Source organism: Platalea leucorodia, assembly GCF_965183815.1.
Source record: "Platalea leucorodia genome assembly, chromosome: 1".
Lineage (NCBI taxonomy): Eukaryota > Metazoa > Chordata > Aves > Pelecaniformes > Threskiornithidae > Platalea > Platalea leucorodia.
The window spans coordinates 24271377-24290806 of record NC_138823.1 but is presented as its reverse complement, the minus strand read 5'-3'; the positions used below and the strand labels follow the sequence as shown (position 1 = coordinate 24290806).

General features: G+C 34.5%; 1 protein-coding gene across 14 annotated transcripts in view; it reads left to right on the top strand.

Annotated features, from left to right (window-relative positions):
• Window positions 1-19430, top strand: part of VPS13B (vacuolar protein sorting 13 homolog B) — a 485731-nt gene that overhangs the window by 277758 nt on the left and 188543 nt on the right. For 13 of the 14 annotated variants that reach the window (XM_082316760.1, XM_082316766.1, XM_082316768.1 and 10 more), the window contains 5 exons: window positions 453-624; window positions 1713-1827; window positions 3925-4066; window positions 5859-6267; window positions 11918-12029. In XM_082316760.1, coding sequence (XP_082172886.1) covers window positions 453-624; window positions 1713-1827; window positions 3925-4066; window positions 5859-6267; window positions 11918-12029 — 950 coding nt within the window. The remainder of the gene's footprint in view (window positions 1-452; window positions 625-1712; window positions 1828-3924; window positions 4067-5858; window positions 6268-11917; window positions 12030-19430) is intronic. The other variant, XM_082316756.1, reaches the window with a different exon arrangement.

Sequence of the window (19430 nt, the reverse complement as noted above, 5' to 3'; positions counted from 1 at the left end):
TAGTATAGAAGTGTTACAGCCATACTGGATCGCTCTTCATTTGGCACCTCCAACAACTCTTTCTTCCTTTGCCTTTCAGATATGCACAAGCCTGCTTATCCCCTTTCCCATTGCATCTCAGAAAATTCCCGTCAGCCTGTGTTTTTTCATTGATGATAGTATTTCATTAGTGTAGAGTTAATGAGGAAAGCTCACTATGCCAAGTGGAACCAAGTCATGGAACCTTACAGTTTTACCATATAATCTCTGCCAAAGTCTCTCTGCCTAAGAGAAGAGGAATATATTTTGGTTTATTTTTTTTCCTGATGTTAAAAAATGGCTTAATTCAAATATACTGTCAGTGATTCTGTATTTATATAGTTTGGGCATCTACATCAGTCTAGACAGAAGAAAAAAGAGGAGCGTTGAAAAGCAATATTTTTTATCCCTCAGCTATTATATGTGTTTCATAGGGTGATTCTCTTCAGGGTGGTGATGATTCTCCGTTCTCAGACTCCATTACATTGGAACAAACAACAAGTAATATTGGAGTCTCAAGTGGACGTGTCAGCCTATGGATGCAGTGGATGTTGCCAAAAATTACTATTAAATTGTTTGCTCCTGATCCTAGAAATAATGGCACAGGTATTCAGCATTTTTTCCCCTAATATACTATTTTAAATTCCATACGTTATTTTAGAGAATGGTATTAGCTATTCAGAGCATTTATTGACAATATTAAACACTGTAATGCAGAAATAATGGGTTGGATCTATATTTTAAACTAGAGTGACAAGCTGTAGTTAAGTTAGTGCATGGAATCAGAATTCAGTATTGTTCTTTGGCATCAACTTCCTCCCCCCATGTGGAAAGATGATTATATTAAATTGGAAGTAAGTTGGTTGTTTTACTTAATAAGGTGCTGCATTTATTGCCTTAGAAGCAATCATGTTTCATTTTGATACGAGTTAGTAGCATGTTTTGTGTATATCCATGTATAGACATGTAGTTTTGTATTAATAATTTCAAATTTAAATTTAACATAATTATCATAATATAATCCTTAAAGTCATAGGAACTTTAACATGGAGTTCAATGTAGAAGTTTCGACTTCTGTGTTGAAAAGAGAAATATGTATGGCACACAGCTTCTCTTTTTTTTCTTTGAGATTAAAGTTGGATTATCGTCCGGACAATAATTGTTGGAAAGGAACTCGGATTCTATAAATGTACTGCAGGACTTCAAATATTTCTTTTGTTTTGTTTTTTGTTAGGAACACTGCGGCTTAGAAATTAACATTGTTATTCATAGTAATGTGAAAAAATACGGAGACTAATGATTAAAGCTAATTTTCAAAGAGATGTACTTGAACCTTTGATTTTTAAAAAACTAATTACATGAAAGAAAGAAATCTCAAGTATTGTTAGAGTAAATATCTTGGCAAAGATTTTTTTACGGGTGTTTTTTTTCAGGAATTGTACTATGAACACCTGAACTAAAACCACCATATATAAGTCTCTCTACACATTTGTATAAAAAGGTTTGGATTCTAGGATTTTTTCTGGTTCCTGTCTGTGTGACACTTGAATCAAAAAGTGCTTTATGAAAAAACTCTGAGTAGAAGTAGCATCATGCTATTTACAACATGTAGTGCCTCAGATATATTTCTTGCTTAAAAACTTGCAAGTTTCAGATTAATAACTAATAATTTTTATATTCTTTGACTATTACAGAAGTTTGTGTAGTCAGTGAATTAGAAGATCTCAGTGCTTCAGTGGATATGCAGGATGTCTATACCAAAATCAAATGTAAAATAGAAAGCTTCAATATTGACCATTACAGAAACAGGTAATTCCTGGGAGTTATTCTGCTTTTATTTCAGGCTGAAAGAAGAAGGGAGGTGGTTTTTTTTCTTGATTCTATCTTGAATTTAAGGTAATTGTTCAATTTCAGTGAAATGATTTTAACCTTTTAAGTAATAAAAATCAGAATTACATTTTCTCAGAATTATGTCTGATTCCAAAGAAATACATAGAAATCATTACAAATCAGAAGAGCGTTTTTTCACACTTACTGCTCTGTTGGTCCATTAGACAAAACCCATTCATTTTAGCTGAACTTTTGAATGGGAAATTCCTTAAATATTGCTTCATGATGTGTTAGCAAGTGCCAATATTTAATGATTTATGGTACTATACTCTTAGATATTAAGAAGTTGTTTGTAAAAAATGGAGCTGTTTCTTTTGCTGTGGCTTAGCAACACCGTCGTGCAGGGAGCTGAGCTGATTATCTGTGTCTGTGTGACACAGCATAGTGTTATAGAGACATGCCCAAGTAAACTTCCAGTAATTAACGTCGACCAGTGTATCATCAATATTATGTATGTTTAGGGTAGGTAATTAGGCCTACTATATGTCTTGCAACATTAGCAAGTCTTTTTAGTCAAATAGTTTGCTCCACCAATGTGACTGCGTTCATTTGGCACCCAGATGCACGGTTCCGTAGAGAGATTGCATGTGCCATCTTCTAGCTCATATTGGCCATGATCACACTAGTCTTGACAAAACAAGAGAGAGCCTGTGTAGTCTTTGATCAGCTGGGTTAGTGTTTGCCATTACAGATCAACAGATTCCATTATGGGAGACATAAATTAAGAGAAAATAGAATAGTTGTTGTGTTACTCCCTGAAAGGAAAAAAAAATAATAGATAAAAGCTTCAGAACATTTTTTTGGCATTGAAAATGACTAAAATATTTAGGAGCACAGATCATTTTGATGTAGGAGCCAATGTCTGCAAGGTCTTATTGGACACTTATTGTTCCCTGTGTACAATAGGAAGGAGATTTAGTATCAACTTCTCTAAGTTATCAACATTTCTGAGACTTTTTTTCTGATCAGCTGTCTAAAAAAAAAAAAATTAAATTCCTGTTCTTTTGCCTAAGTTACAAATGCAGTTATTGTTTGTACATATTGTAATATTTGATAATCAAAATTTGTACTTTGTTTTTTAAAATCTTTTAAAATCAAGTCATAATGCTTTAAAATGCTTTGGAATCCCAGTAGCTAGCTGTTGTTAACAAGCTGCTTTGTCCACAGATTTCTATGAAAAGCTAATGTTCCATTAGAAATGTTTTCAACTTCAGGGTGGTCTTGTTATATTCTATTCTGAAGTTATATTTAGGCTTTAAAAAAAAAAAAAAAAGTTATTACACTTGACAAAATTGTTACTGTTCTCATTTATATTTCATAATCTCTTCAGAGTACCTTTCTCTATCTTTAAATCTCTGTGGACTAAAACCAAAAGCAGAGAATAGATACGGTGAACATTCTGTCTTCCAGGCCAGGGGGAAACTGGCAGTCAGGACATTTTGAAGGAATATTTCTACAATGCAGAGAAAAGCTTTTGGTGAGATTTCTTTAGTAAACTAAAGTGCTTACCTGAATAACTCTTCTTAAGCAAGAGATTTTTCTTTATTCCTATATACGTTAAAAAGAATGATTACAAGAACTGTAGTACACTTAATAGCTCATTTTTTCTAAATAATTTTTTGATTTTGTAACATATATATGCAGCTTTTTGTTCACAGTTTCTTGGTTCTTGTAATTATTCTCCTTCCCATTCTAACAAAGCTATCTGCTGAAAATCCAGGGGTAAGTCCTTTTTCTGTATGCAGGATTTTACTATACTTTTATTCACATGTGTCTTGACCTCTTGCTGTAGGTTGTCCTTTCACATAAAATTTTACAAAGGGGTTTTTTTACCATTTTTTTTTTGCTTGATCCGATTGAATTTCACCTTTTTAGGTGAAAAGGTATGGCATAGGCTTTATCTTGTAGTTACATAGAACTGTGCAAGTGTAATGTAAATTTTTTTGTTTGCTTATAGCAATTTTTTTTTTTCTTATTTTGTCTTCCCCTCTTCCATGCCTTGTTCATTACCTCAAGCCTTGGGGAAGATTCTTGGTCTCTGGGGCAATATGGAGGTGTGTTCCTTTCCTGTACTGACAAGCTGAACAGACGTACTTTGTTGGTTCGACCCATCAGCAAGCAGGACCCTTTCAGTAATTTCTCTGGCTTCTTTCCCTCCGTAAGAATCTTTTTTAAAATTTTTACTACAGAACTTCCACTAATAAATGCCAGTTGGAGTAAAAATAAAAAAAATCTCCAATGGCTTTAGTTTCTTGTCATCTACATTTTTTTTTGTACTGAATATATTAATTACTTATATTGATTATGTTAGTTATGTTATTTCCCTCTTATCCTTTAGTAATAGTTGTCAGTCATTTTTAGTAGATATGGGAATGAAGGTTGATGGTTCACAACCTGGTACATAACAGCAGTCCACTGAAGTCAGTGGGATTCATTTATATTAAATATAAGTGAGCACATACAGTAATGTTTGGACACCAAATATGTAAAAGCCAGTGCTGAACACTGCATTTTGTTCATGTGATTCTGATATCTCCTTGGGGATTTAAGTATTTTGTGTTACTGCAATGTACCTTTATGCAACCTTTCAAAATTACTTCTTATCATTATGGTAATGCAACAGTTAACAATTTCATATTTGAGTCTTTCTTTTGAATGCTGGGAACATTACTTGCTGATTCAGAATATCTCAGTGTGGGATATTTAACCCCTTTTCTTCTTGCCTATTTATCCTTGAAAGACTTTATATATTATGACATTGGGCTCTTTATCATCACAGATGTATGGCTGTGTAGAATCTTTTTATGTTAGTGGAAGTTCTGTGTGCTCTTATTTATTTTCATCATGAATATTGATTTGTCATACTTTCTCTGGTTCTGTTTATTTCAGTTCTTAAGGAAATTAACCTGCTAATTTGTTTTAATTCACTTAATCATAAAAGCTTCTGGTTTTTCATCATTTAAGCTATGTATCCTGTTTGTTTAAGAAAGAGATGTTGTCCTTCTATTAATGAGGTTTAAATTACATTAAATTGTTTTTAATAGATTTAAGATGCTGAAAGAAGCAACTACTTGCAAAATGTAGTTGCTTTCATTTGTGCTAAATTAAACAAATTTATAGAATTCTATCAAAATGTTCGTTACACTGTTAAAATAGTGTTTTTCCTAGTTATTATTTTTACATTTTTCACTCACTAACAATGGATGACTGAAAGATTTTCAAAGATACTATGAAAACTGTACTATACATCTTATGGGAGCTAAGCATCTAATTGTCATCTTTATCTAGGAAATCTGTCTTCTAAGTGAAGGAATCTGCTATTTCTAAAGTATGGCGCAATGTAGGTTTATTTAAGTGATGTGCTTTAGCATGTGGTACTGCTGTTCTCTTTAAATACTCAGAGGTGATGAGGGCAAAATCAGCTCAATTCTTCGAGTAGTTAGTTCAGGTTTATACACCCATGTTCAGATGGAGTGAAGCTATCTCAGCACCCAAGTGTTATTTTAGCACCTATGGTATTTGCACATGTAGAAGGAACAATGCAAGGGAGTAAGATCTACTTCTAAAATGTCTAAAGTGAAGGAGAAATCAAAATATATAACTATGAAAAATTATCAGAAAATGTTTGGTAAATTTAGACTCTTGGATATATGGGGTTTTTTTGGCTTATTGGATTTGAATTTCATACAACATAAATAATCAGAAAAGAAAAAAATGTTCAGCAGTTCATAGTTTTAGCTCACACAATACAGTGAAGCGTGGACACGCTGTGGACAAATTGTCAATTCAAAAAACTGAAAGAAATTTTTTCTACTATTCAGAGACAATGGAAAGCTATTAGAAAATATAGAACTCTAAACATCCTAACTAACAGAGAATATGGCAATTGATGGATGTTATATGTGTATGTTTTCGCAGCAGTTTTTTTTTTTTTTTTTTCCTTGAAACAGACAACTGCAAAACTTCTAGATGGCTCACACCAACAACATGGATTTCTTTCTCTCACTTATACCAAAGCTGTGACAAAAAATGTCCGGCACAAACTGATATCAAGAAATGAACGAAGAACATTCCATAAGCTATCAGAAGGTCACACTGATGGTTCTCCTCACTTTCTTCATGAGATCCTTCTTTCTGCTCAAGCCTTTGATATGGTCCTCTGTTTTCCGTTGCTTAAGGCGATTGCAAGCATTTTTCAAGCCAGGTTGCCAAGGAGTCAAAAGGAGAAAAGGAAATCACCGGGCCAACCTATGAGGACTCATGCTCTAACTTCCCGCAACTTGCCTCTGATTTATATCAACACTGGTGTAATAAGAGTCTTCTTTCCCCAAAATGAGGAAGATCGTCATACTGCAGAAGGTACAGTATTTTATGTTAGAGATTTTTTGCTGTTCAGTATTGTAGACAGATACTCTAACTTAGTTAAATTGCTGACCATTGCTAAGGCTTTCAGTTTTAAGGGTCAGAGTTAGGAAACATGTAACATTCATGCTACTTCTCTGCAGATGTCCTGAAAAGTTTTTTTAGATATTTATTTGATCTTTGCTTTCCCAGTACCTATAGAGTTTTCATTTAAAATGGGATTATAAAAAAAAGAATGGCCAAGAATTGTGGAAAGAGAACTTAACCCTGTTCTGCAGTGGTGATTCTTGTGTCAGCTCTCATTACGCTGATACCAGTTCAGTCTTCCATAGACACCTGTTCCAGCGATGGAGCCTGAGCAGGGAGCCTTAGCTCTTGTGGAAATTGGCACCTAGAAAACCATGTGATAGTGAAGCAGGTAGATATTCTAGTTCAGTTTGGAGAAAGTTATTAAAATGTACCTCGTGATTGATGCCCAACAGATGATACAGTTTATCATTTATTTAGTATGTCTTAGTTGAAACTATTCAGACTCCATTATGTAAGAGGCTTTCAGGTGTTTACAGAGGTGTGGGTAGTGTAAGCTGTTCTTTCAAACAACAGTAAGTAGCCATTTGATCTATGGATAATACTTTTTTCTGTAAGAAATTGTTTTCCCTTCATACATAAAATATATTTATATCCCTATTACAATCTTTATGTATAAATAAAGACATGCTGACACTTAAATTACGCTTTGTAACATCTAGTGGGAATGCAATCACTTCTATTACCAACAATTCTTCTAGAGATTTAAAAAAGAAAAGGGGGGGGGGGGGGGAAGTGTTTTACTGGTATCATGATACATTTACATAAGTCCTATAGGTACGTTTGTTTTTTTTTTTTTTTTTTACCATTATATACGATAGCACATAATATAATCCTAAGAGTATAGTCTTTAGATTTTTCTCATAACCTAATTGCAAGAAGTGCAGACAGTGAGAATTTACATAGATCGTTTTTTTGCCAGCATCCTCTACAATTTTCCAACTGGGAATGCTGAAAACACAGGAAGATAAAATTAGACTGGCTCTGTTGGCAAGAAAGAATTATGATTCTGGTTGGAAGGGAGTTCTAGGGCATGCTGTCAAGGAAATCTTTTTTTAAAACAATGTTTTTGTAGCTCTGTAGCTGTATACTTCATTAAAAAGAAATTATAAAAAAAACTTTGTCTTGTTGCTATCCCTCGCTTGAAAATGCATGCAAAGAACAGAATTGCCATGGTTAAGCATGGATGTAGGCAGAAAAACCGTATATGCTTTTAAAGAATAATGCTACAGATTAGCTGTACTAAATTAATAAGAAAGCCAACTAACCTCTTCCACTGGAAAATTCTGAAATATCATCACTATGAAAATCAGCACCATTCTCCTTTCATTTCTTCTTTCACCCTAGATTTTCCCAAACTTTCATCTGTTTCTGAATGTGAAATAAATTGCTTCTCTCTTCTACTGCTTATTGTCTTAAAGAACAATAGAATTTAGAAACAATAATAAGGAGTAAGAGTTGAATATGACCGTGTTACTGGTGTGCTAGGTCAGAAAAAATGTTATATATTGTGGAGATATGCCCCCATAAGACCTCATTCATCATTTATTGATTAAGAGAGATTTTTTAATCCGATAAGGTTTGTGTGTTTCAAGTTGTGATCACTGCAGTAAAAGTGGAAAAACAATGGTTTCAGTTTCTTTTCCAGTCAATCACCTGCTGTTCATACCTTGTACCTAGTGATAGCTACCAAAACTATCCTCCCCCCCAAAAACCCATGTAACTGTGACTTACGTATAGAGTTAGAAAAAGAAAGCATATCTTTTCTTTATTTGTGCAGTCCAAAACCAAACTTGCACAATGAACTGTGATACACAAACACTATGAAATAATCAAAATCATGGTTTTTCTCCTGAGGACTTTACAAACACACATGCATGAATACACCCACACAATTTTCTAACATTTTAGTTTCATGGTTTTTTGCAGCAGCACCAGATTAACGTTTCTTTTTTGTGGTGGACTTGAGGGCAGCATTATATCCTGGGCAATAAGCAATGTTACTTTCCCTCAGAGTTTGATTTGTTAATACATTAGGTGGTGTTTCAGGCTCTGGCCAACAACCCACAGTTACTTAGTGATGAAGTAAAGACAACTAAATATATAAAAGCAATATAAAACAAATAGAAAGAAGAAATATTGCATAGCAGAACTCTATAAATAAAAAACGTAAATTGCAAAAAAATGACAAGAAGTGGTAAAGACAGGGAAAATCCACATCTGGCTGGTTTGAGGACAATAGGAACTTTTTTTAATACGTACTAGGAGCAAAATATCAGGAATCACTGGAATGGACATGATAAATTTGTTGATGGTGAAAAAGAAAAGGCAGCATACTGAAAAAATGTATGTCGTGCATTTGTAGAAGTGATATATTGTCACATGAGCACAACTCTGTACTTTGAAGTCTGTCGTAACATATGGTCTGTAACATCCTCCTTGCTTACTATTAAACAGTTTCAAATCAGTCAGACTGAGTAGCTTCTGCTCAGGGGTCTTAGTCTTCTGAGGCTAATTTTTAACACACCTTGGAAGAGCAGGTTTTAGACAACTGAAGGTATATCTAGTAAAATGAAAAGTGTGATGTTCAAATAAAATTAAGACAGGTAGTTTTATTGCTCTCCCTCAGAGAACATAAAGGAAAAAAAATCTATTACAGGATTCAGTTAATAAAGAATTACATATTTGTTACGTGAAAATAAATATAGTTTTATGGAAAATTAGTCTTGTTAAACACATCTAATTTTCATTCTTCATTATGGTTACAAAAGATAAAATGTTTGCAGATATGCTTAGACTTTTGTAAGGAGTTTGACACTGTGTTTCATGGTATTCTAATTTAAATACATCCCCATACGATATCTGTGGAAATGTTAAATGAATTAAAAATGGCTAACTAGAAGTCTAAAAAAAAATTGTCAGTTGAGAATAATAAGTGAAATTGGTATTTAATAATCTGAAAGTAAATATAAAACCATTGCTGCTAGCATCAATGTATGTTGCAAAGAATTTCCCGAGGAAAATAAAGTTAAGGACTCCATAGGCCATGCGTCTGGATCACTGTGCTTACATTGTTGCCTGTAGAAAAATATACTAAATCCTCTAAAGCTAAAGTTATATATCAAGAAAAAAATTTATGCAGACTATATCTTCAGGACTGGAGAGACTATACTGGGAAACAGTGGCCAAAAACAGCTTGAGGGTCATAGTGGACCCATAGTGAAAAGAAATAAGGAAGGTAGTTGTACTTCTGCGTATGGCAGATGATGGAATATCTTGTCCAATTTGTTTGCTTTTATAAAAATGGGTATTAATAGAAGTGGAGAGGCTGCTGGAAAGCACCACAAATGTTAATCAAGTGTGGGAGAAGAAGCCATACAAGGAAGCTATTAAAAGAGCATAATGTGTTTAGCTCAGCAAAAAGAAGACTGAGATGAGTGGATAAAACCAAGTGAGATTGTGAACAACATTATTACACTTGGGTCTGTAAGTTTTTCCTAGATGGTACTTAGATTGTGTAGTATAGACTTCTTTTTTCCCCCTCAAATTTTTAAATATTTATAATGACTGTGATTATGTTTACTACATTATTCCCATATTTTGAAAAGCTAATAGGAGAATTCATGGGTTAGTGAATGGAGATTTGAATTCATCATCCTAAGTCGTGACTCGGATTACCACTCATTAGAGACCAGCTGAAAATACTAATGCCTGTAGGTCAAGAAATTTTACACAAAAGAACCATGCCCAGCCTTGAAAAAAAATCCTAAATCGCTCACTTAATAGAGACCGTGATGAGTAGTCCTGTGTTCGTTTTGCTTTGCTAAGTGTCAGAGACAAATTAAAATTCTTAGCCTAAGATATATTTTATTAAGAACCACTTCTCAGAATAAGGCATTTGCCACCTAATTAAGCTGCAATTACAATCTGAAGTATATTTAATGCCTTCACTCCTTTTTCTTATGTGAGTATGGGGAAAAAAAAAATCCAACATGTTAAGTGTACGGTGGCAGGAATATCTAATACTTAGTACAATGCCTTACTCATGTTTTGATCTAAAAGTTGAAAAATACAGTTTCTGATTTCATCACAAAGAGGATTTTGTTGTCAACTTTTCCACCTTAGTTCTGGCAACCAAACCATCTGTGTATGATTTTGCTCTGCTTTGGGGACTAAAGGACTTGACTTTGATTTTTAAGTAGATGAGTTTCTTTTAGGTAAATCCCTTGTGTTCTGAACTAGTTGCGTGTCAGAACTTGTGTTACCACTCTGCTGGTGTTTACTGTGGTATGCCCTACAATCGTTTTAAAATATCATATTAGAATTTCTGTGAATTCTGTGATTTCTTATATCTGTTTAAAAATATACATATGTGTAGATATATATATATAGCTGCAAAGCACAGTGTCTTATTCACCAAGACATTGACGGGTCTGGAGAAGCCATTTTTGAAACTCATAGATTTCTCTGGTTCTTTCCACACCAAGCATTTCACTCTTCAGTAAAATATTTAAACTCTGTTCTGCTAATATCATTTTGTTTTCAGACCTCATATATGAGAGTCTTGCAGAATTTTGTTGGATGTGCGAGCAAGCGTGATGCCGTTCCGTCCTTTTTATGTATCGCGCTGGTGTTGAAGTGAACCATTTCACTCCAGATGATGAACTCTTTGAGCTTGCATCACGTGTTCTCGGGAGCTTCCTAGTTACTGTGGAGTCTTCTGAGCAGAACCTTATCCAAATGCTTTCTGTATGTCTCTGTGTGCTGAGAAGGAGATGCAGTAGACTCAATCTTTTCCTGTAAGGAAACTTCACAGGCTTTGTTTACTACAAGAAATGTGGTGCTATTTTTTTCTGGGCAGAACTTTGGTTTTCTGTCTAATATGACCACTGCTTTTAAAACTAAGAATTTGTACATGTGGCTGAAATTTGAATATGATGAAGTGGAAAGCAGAGATTTTTCTTCTTGGAGTAATTTTGTTATTGATGTGGAATTTACTGTCCGGTACTACGTCTTGGTCTTTGTATATGTGTCAGATTTCAGATTCTCTTGTTTCAGTCCTTGTGTTTGAACTTTTCATGTGTGTTGCAACCCATACCAAATGCTACTAGGATGGTTACATTGTAGTATCTGCAATGTTTTACATCTAAAGGACCTAGCCCCATATTAAAAAGGGTGCATGATTCAGTGCTCTACATGCTGATAGTTCAGCAGATAATTATTGGAGAAACAGATCACAAAGATGTCTGTGGGTTCAAGATCATTTTGGGCAAAAAAAAATTGAAATAAAAAAGCATCAGAGAAAACAAGAGGTCACAGACCAGGATTTAGTTGTGTGATAAAACTCTGTGGGGAAATTAAATGACAGTAGTTTTGTCTTTTATGTACCACAACAGTGCTATTGATTTTATGGCTTTTTTTGCATTAGTTGTTGCTCCTGAGCAGAACTGAATCCTTAGACATTCTTATTTAGATTTTTTTAAGAAATAGTTTTTCAGTGTTTCTGCTATGTGTATTTGACTTTTAATCAAACACATATTTTCTCTTCTCCCAACTACAGCTAATCCAGCAATTAAAGAAGACACTTTGGTTCTCAAGATTGGATCTGTCTGTATGGCTCCTCAGGCTGACAACCCTCTTAGTAGAGCTGTGCTCAGAAAAGACATTTATCAGTAAGTGTTGGGGGACCGGTTTGGGTTTTCATATATGGTCTCAGAAAAATTCATTTTGGGAGAAGTTAATTGATCAATAAAACGGGTACGTGCAGCCTGTAAAAATACTTTTCACATGCAATCTTTTGATATTCAAAACCAGGTTTTTCTGATTTTCTTCACTTGTGGGCTTTCAAATCCATTTAGACAAATCAAGTTCTTCTGTGAAGTGCTGATGAATAACAGAATTTAAATGTCAAGTCATTAAGAAGTTTAAGCTTACAGATGAGAACATTTTAAGAGGCTTTCTTTTATTCAGCTACTACTAAGTTCACCTAAGAGAAAAGGAAATTTTTTGTGACTACCAAAGTGCTCAGTAGCCATATAGTGTGAAGGAGATAGATCTTAATAATATAAATGGTAAACATATACTCAAGCTGTAGGATTCTCGATGTCATGTAGATCAAAGCTGAAAGGAACGCAAACTTCTAAGGAGCTCTTGCCCAGTAAACACGTTTTCTGTGAAAATGTCATGCTCTGGATTGTGTCACTAAGTATGTGCAAACCACACTAATCATATATAGGCAGCAAAACTGGTGAACATATGTAATCAACATGATAAAAGTAATATATGATCCTTAGTAGAGTTGGCACTGTTGCCAGACATGAAAGTATGGTTGCAAATAATACCAAGTGAGAAAAGTCACAGAAATACAGATGAACAAGTGTCTTATACTTCCCGTTGGTCTGTTTTTCAGATGTGGCAATATTTTTAACTACTTCATAATGCTCTTCAATAGAAATTACAAACATCAAAATCTTTTCCCAGCAGTAAAACATTTACTGCCTAGAAAATGACAACAAGTTTTACTTTTTGTCAAGACTAGGATTTTTAGGAGACCAGGAAATATCTCCAGTTTCTCTTCTGATCACTTAGGAGTTGTAAGAGAGTCCTTTTCTTCATATTTACATGTGGAAATACTTAAATTAGCATTTTTGCTTGCATGCTTGGTTATAGTAGTTTATCTTTTTTTGTTGTTGTTAAATGAGCATTGTATCTATTGTGTTATGGAGCTTTCATGGAAGAAATCTTAACAGCCTGGCACCAGCAACAGCTTTGGGTGGCAGGGCCTGATGCAACTCTCAATGTGCCCACAGATAAGAGATCTTCCTGACATTTGTACAGGCTCTTCCTGCTTCTGCCCTCTCTGTCCGAATCGACTGCCCTCTGATGTCTGCTTTGAGAGTTACAGAACCAACTGTAGGTTCCACTCTTCTCAGAGCAACCAAAAATTTAGCAGAAAAATCCCCTATTGTAAAGCGGAACCTGCAAGTTCCAGCTTCTGTAAGGTCGTTTTTGTCACCTAGGGGAATTGTTCAACGTTCCTTGTATGCACATTACAAATCAGTGAGTAAGCAACAAGAGGGGTGCGATTTACATCTAAAATCAGTGAAGCTACGCCAGTTTACATTTTTGAGTCTGATATCCTTGCATCGGTGGCTTTACCTGAAGTGCAGAAATTCCGTGCTTTTCAAACCAGAAGTCACTCAATTGTTTAAAGGTTCTGATGCCCTTTTGCATTATGGTTCGCTGGGTCTTATATACATAAATGTTCCAGACTAGATTTGTGCAGTGTATATTTGGTTTTCCTAGTTTTATACAGTTACGATATGGTCCAGTCCTCCTTTGGAAGTCAAGACACCAAATGGGTAAGGTAGAAATAAGCACTGGGCCACAGACATCTCTCGTCTGACTGTTACTGGCTTCTTTGTGACCAGTCTCACAACATCATGCTTCCTTTTTCTGAGAAATGTCTGCCATTTTCAGTAATTTCTTCTAACTGCTTCAGTGACCATTCTTCTAATTTCTCAGCAGCTGTCAAATGACTCAGTCTTATCGTTGTTCCTTTAATCATCCAATTATACTAGCTTTAGTGTTTTTAAAATACGTCGGGGCAGAGTGTCAAGTTACTTCGCAAAGTTTTATGAGACAATATTGAAGTTAGTAGTGGGTGGTCTTTTGGTTTTGGGAAGAGGGTTACTATTTTGATCTGTTTGAGCAAGCTTCAACACTTTTGAGCAATATAAATTAATATTTTTTTAATTAAAAATATTAAGATTCCAGTTTGGAGTCAAAGTAGATGCATTTTCTAATTACATGTTCTTTGATCCAGAACAGACTGTAGTTACAGAAGCATGGTTGAAGACAGCCATTCATTTTCTTACATGGCAGTCACTGCTTTTAGACCAGTGGAGTTGATTTCACCATTTGTCAGTTTTTCTTTGGAAAATAAGATAACACAAAGGTTTTTGTATTGTTAGGGCAGGACATACAGTCTGTATTCAAGGGAAAAAAAACCACAGTGGGATATTTTTAACACAAAAGGCCTGATGTTAGTATTTGTTTCTCCAAATATGAGATTTCTTAACTTACACAGTATTTGCCCTTTTTAACCTGCCCACAGTAGATGGTATTAGATAGCAAAAATGTATAACTGGAGTTAATACAGAATGCTTAAAATCAAGTAGTAAAATGAGCAAATACACACAATGTATAACTCATGTATTTTGGTGAAAGATTTCTTAGTAAATATCAACAGAGGTACAAGTAGTACAATATCCAGCTTAAGAGAGTCTAAAAAAAAAATTACAGCAGCATGTTGATTACTGAAGAATTAGCTGCTACAGCATTCTAATAATCCCAACATGTCATCTTCTGTCTTTTTCTAAACTCTTCTCCTCTAATTTGCTGCTGCTGCTTTTAATAGAATAAAAGAAAATAAATCATTGTCTGAACCACTGTCTTTACAGTGTTTCTGGAGTGGGGATACAAACTTAATTTGTGGTGTCACTTTGGTTTAAACAGTCTTCTGTTTAGGTCTGAACTACCACCACATGCAATTAATGTCACTTTTGTAGTGTTTCATGAGAAAGAAGAATTTTTGCTTCTCTTTTAGAAACGGTTCTTTTAGGAAGGGCTGAGAAACTTTTTCGTGGCTAAAGGCTGAATAGAATTTCCAAATATCTTTTGAATTTGTCCCAGAAATTCATACGTGAAAAACTGAATGTCCTCATATATCATTAACAGAATGCCAGTGCATGAAAGGTAAATCTGGTATGGCTGCAGGTCATACTAAATAAACCGGGCCACTTCTGGCCTCTAAGCTGAAGTGACTCCATCTGTGTCTTAGGAAAAATAGTTTACTTGCTTAACTTGGAGAGAGAACTAAATTGAAAATGGAACGTTGGAAAAATACTGTGCCCCAAAAGTTTGTGCGCAAATATTTTTTCAGGTGATTATTGGAAGTTGGAAAGAAATGTATTGACATAGTAACTTCAGTTTTCTTATACCATATAAAAATTAGTCTAAAAATAACTATTTCCTCCAGTAGAAAATGAATTAATTTAGTTTAGACTATCAGCACACATAGTAAACAAAGATGCATGTACCATAACAGTAAATACAGGGCTCCTGAAAGAAGTGCAGTGGCACATTTTTAGCTGCTCACAGTAAGAGGCAGTTTATCCTTTTCAAATTTTTTTTCCTACTAAATCCTAGGAGTTGGTTGGTTTGTTTTAATGGTTTCTCATGGTTTTCCAATTCGTAAACCCTAGCTAAGGTGTGTTTGTCTTCAACAAATATGACCAGAATTGTATGTTCCCGTTAAGAAACTGCCAGTTCTGTGGAGCAGAACTCGCAGATACCAGACGGCCTTGGGATGGGGAGCAGAAGTAGATTCTGGATAAGGATGCAAGTGAGGCAGCTGCCTAGCCTGGCTAAAGAGAGGGAAGAGTAGTTAATTAAAACTGTGGAGGAGTCAGATAGTCAGAGTAAATGAAGTTTCTGCTAAGCAGTGAAGGAGAGAACCACATTTTTGTGGGGTTTAATTACCTGATCATATTAAACTTAGGATTGGGGGTGCTGCTGCTTGGAGATGACTCAGCAGGCTGCAGAAAAACAAGATGATGTGGTCATTTCTTGGCTTGTGTGATCATGCTGTGTACGTTAGAACTTTTGAAGTGGCCAAATGAACAGTCAAATACATTTGACAAAACAGAGAAAGGTCTAGCAGTTTTGGGGAGGAAGAGTGCTGAGATAGGAAAATCATGTTAATGCCCTGATGGAGTGAAAGTCAGCCAGTTATTTGATATCAGAGAAATCACATCAGAGGGAAATTTTATAAATGCTGTAACTGCAGGAAAAAACAAGCATCTCTTTGTAGGCAAAAAATTGCATTTCTCAGTCCTGGGCTTGCTCTTGTTTGGCTCTCCGGCGTCTAGTAAGATAAAAACTCCAAATGAAGGTTTTTTTCCCTCAAGATCTTCATAAATCTCTCTTATCTATGGATTCTTTGGTACCTAGCATCAAAGGTATGCTTCTGCTACAGTGTTAGTTTAATGAAATTAAGAACTTAACTGTATGCCAACTACATAGAGACTTTTAGCAGTTGTGGTGTTTGTAGTAATGGTTTGTTAGCTTTAGAGGACATCAGTTAAGATTTCTTATTAGTAGTGAGCACTTCTCTAAAAACTTAATTAAATGTTTTTATGTGGAGAGCACTAAAAGCAGTTATGTGGCTGATTCTGTTACAAAAATCCAAGGGAAGCACAGAATCATGGAATAATTTCAGTTGGAAGCAACTTCTCTAGTTCATCTAGTCCAGTTTCCTACTCAAAGCAATTTAGATCAAGTTGCTCAAGTCTTTCTCCAGACAACAAACCTAGCCGATTATTTAGATCTGTTTGATAATCACTTGTCAAAAGAACAGATTTTTGATGGATATAAAGCAATTCTGAGGGCTCCAGGCCAAAAGATCCTTTTCTATGTATGGAGATGGCTGCAGCAGAGTAGCATCTCCTGGGGTAGCTCAAAAAGCCGCATTTCTTTCTTTGTGTGTCTTCATATGTTTTCCCTTTGTCATGTCCTTAGTTCTTTCTCTTTTAATAAAAGTGGCTAATGTAGAATATCAGCATGAATAAATTATAATGCTTTAAAGAAGTGGAACTAATCAAATGTGTCTGTAGTCGTCTTAACCAGTTTTCTGCCCAATTATCTCTCATTCTGTGAGGTAATTTCATCACCTTTTTACATTACAACAGTGTTTTCCCGTGTATATACAAACAGTGCTTAGTGCAATTAAGCTGAGCATAGATGGAATCCTTGAACACTTTCAGTTAGTGGAAACATGACATAAAAAGGACTGAATTAAAAAAAAGTGTGTATGTTGGGGGTTCATAACAATGAATAGCACTAGTTGTGCTAAGCTACCAGCAGAACTGGATAGTACGAACAGGAAAATGGCCGAGAAAACTTCATTACAAGACCCAGCAATTCTGTTTCTCTGACTGAAAAATAAGAGGATATAGGCACATGGATCTGCTTAAATATGAAGCAGCACAGACTTGAAATTGAGATGACATTTAGTTCTATGTCTGTATTGGGATAAGGGCCCTATTATACCAAATATTGTGCAAATTGCCTGCTCGATTATATAGATAATTGCCAATCATCCCCAACATGGTTGTTTTTAGCAAACTCTGTTGTGAACCATTAATTAATAGAAGTTTAAGGAGTATCCATGAACAGATAGAGTAAAATAATTTCAAGGTAAAATATTATTAAGACAAAAATGAAATGGCTGACAAAGAGCACAGAATACAGGCTGTTTAGAGGCTATTCTGAAAAGCCCTTGCTGATAAAGTCCAGAATAACTGTTATTAAACTATCAAGTTCTGGAAGTTTAGATGAACAGAATCGCAAGCTTTCCTCAGCTTGGCCAATAAAGAATCTAATTGTTGTCCACGCTCTGGATTCATCATTTTTGAGATCCAAGGATTTCATTCATGTCATACATCAAAGCTTAATAGTTCAGGTCTTGAATGTTCCATGGTCATTTTCATGTGTAGATCTTTCATAGATCAAAGCATAAAGCTGTCCTTAGACTGTTTTCAATTTGTGAATGTAAATAGAAATTCTTTAAACACCACCCCCACCCCACCCCCCCAAAAAAATTACATGTAAAGTGTTTAATCATGAAAAGGTAGCTGTAAATTATTTTGTGTTTTTTCTTAAAACTTTTCATCTATACAAGTCTTTTTTATTATAAATGTATCTAAATTCCTATGTTTTTCATTTTTGTAGTTTACTGTTTTCCACTGGTGTTTAACTCCCAAACATTTACAAATAACAAAACGATGTTGTTTTTCCTATAGAATACCTAATATATGTCTTTATTTCAAGGAGCTTTATCTAGTACATGCTTGTAATAATCATGTAATGCCCATAATTGGTTAAAAAAAAAAATCCTTCAGTTTAAAAAAAAAAAGGAGTAATAAACAATTTTCTGTGTCTGTGCTGATAGTGCTGGAGTGAGGGGAAGGAAAGAATGATGGAAGGAGTTTATGCAAGAAGCAGATACATAGCCAGCAGTCTGTGTGGAAATCTGTTTTTTCTTTCAAATGTGGTTTGGAAAAATCAAATCCTTTTCAAAACTTTTCAACAGCACCCACATCTGTAAGCATCTTCTCTTCAGAAATATTTTTTGTTCAGTATTAAATTGCTGTGGGACATATTTATATTCAAAAATCTATACCTTTAAATTATTGTTACAAAAAGCCTGTATTCTCTATAACTGTAGTATGAGCAAAAAGGTTTTCATTTTCAAACCAATTAACAGCTTAAAAAAAAAAACCAACTTTTTTTGCGTAGAAGTTTAGTATTCAGATAACTAAATGTTTCCCAGAATTATGCACCTAATACGAATATTTCCTTTTAAGAGTTGATTATTTTATAAAGTTTCTAATAAAACGTATTTTCCATTTAACTTTATTTTTTTGAATAATTCATTGAAGCTTATTTGGTAGGCAAACAAGGAATCGGCTAATGCTGACCTGAGTTTCTTTATTTTTCTTTGAATAAAGGCAACAAAGATAATCAGTGAAAAAATTGTATGCATACATAGTGTTTGATGGAAGTGCGAGCAGCTTATTAAAATGTGCATATGTACCATAGGGAATTACAAAAAGTAAAAGTTATAGTGCATCATAAAATCTCTATTGCAGTTTTTCTTTAATTTCAAAATGTTTAAAACAGCAGAGGTAATGTTCTGTAGGAAAATAACTTTTAGGGAAAAAAAAATCATGGTCTTTCAAGGAGAGGTGTTTCTTTTATTGCATAGAAGTTGTGAAACAGGGTTACACTACCACCATTTTCAGTTCTTTTCTTCCTGTGTCGAGGCAAAAAAATTGTAACAGTGAATATTTTAAACTTGTTCCTGTAATTTATTTTCTAATTTTTCAGATTTCAGACCAGGATGTTTTTTATCCATCAAGATATGTGGTTTTTTTGTTGTTGGTTTTTGTTTTGGTTTGGTTTGTTGTTGTTTTTTTGGTTTTTTTTGTTTGTTTGTTTGTTTTTGTTTT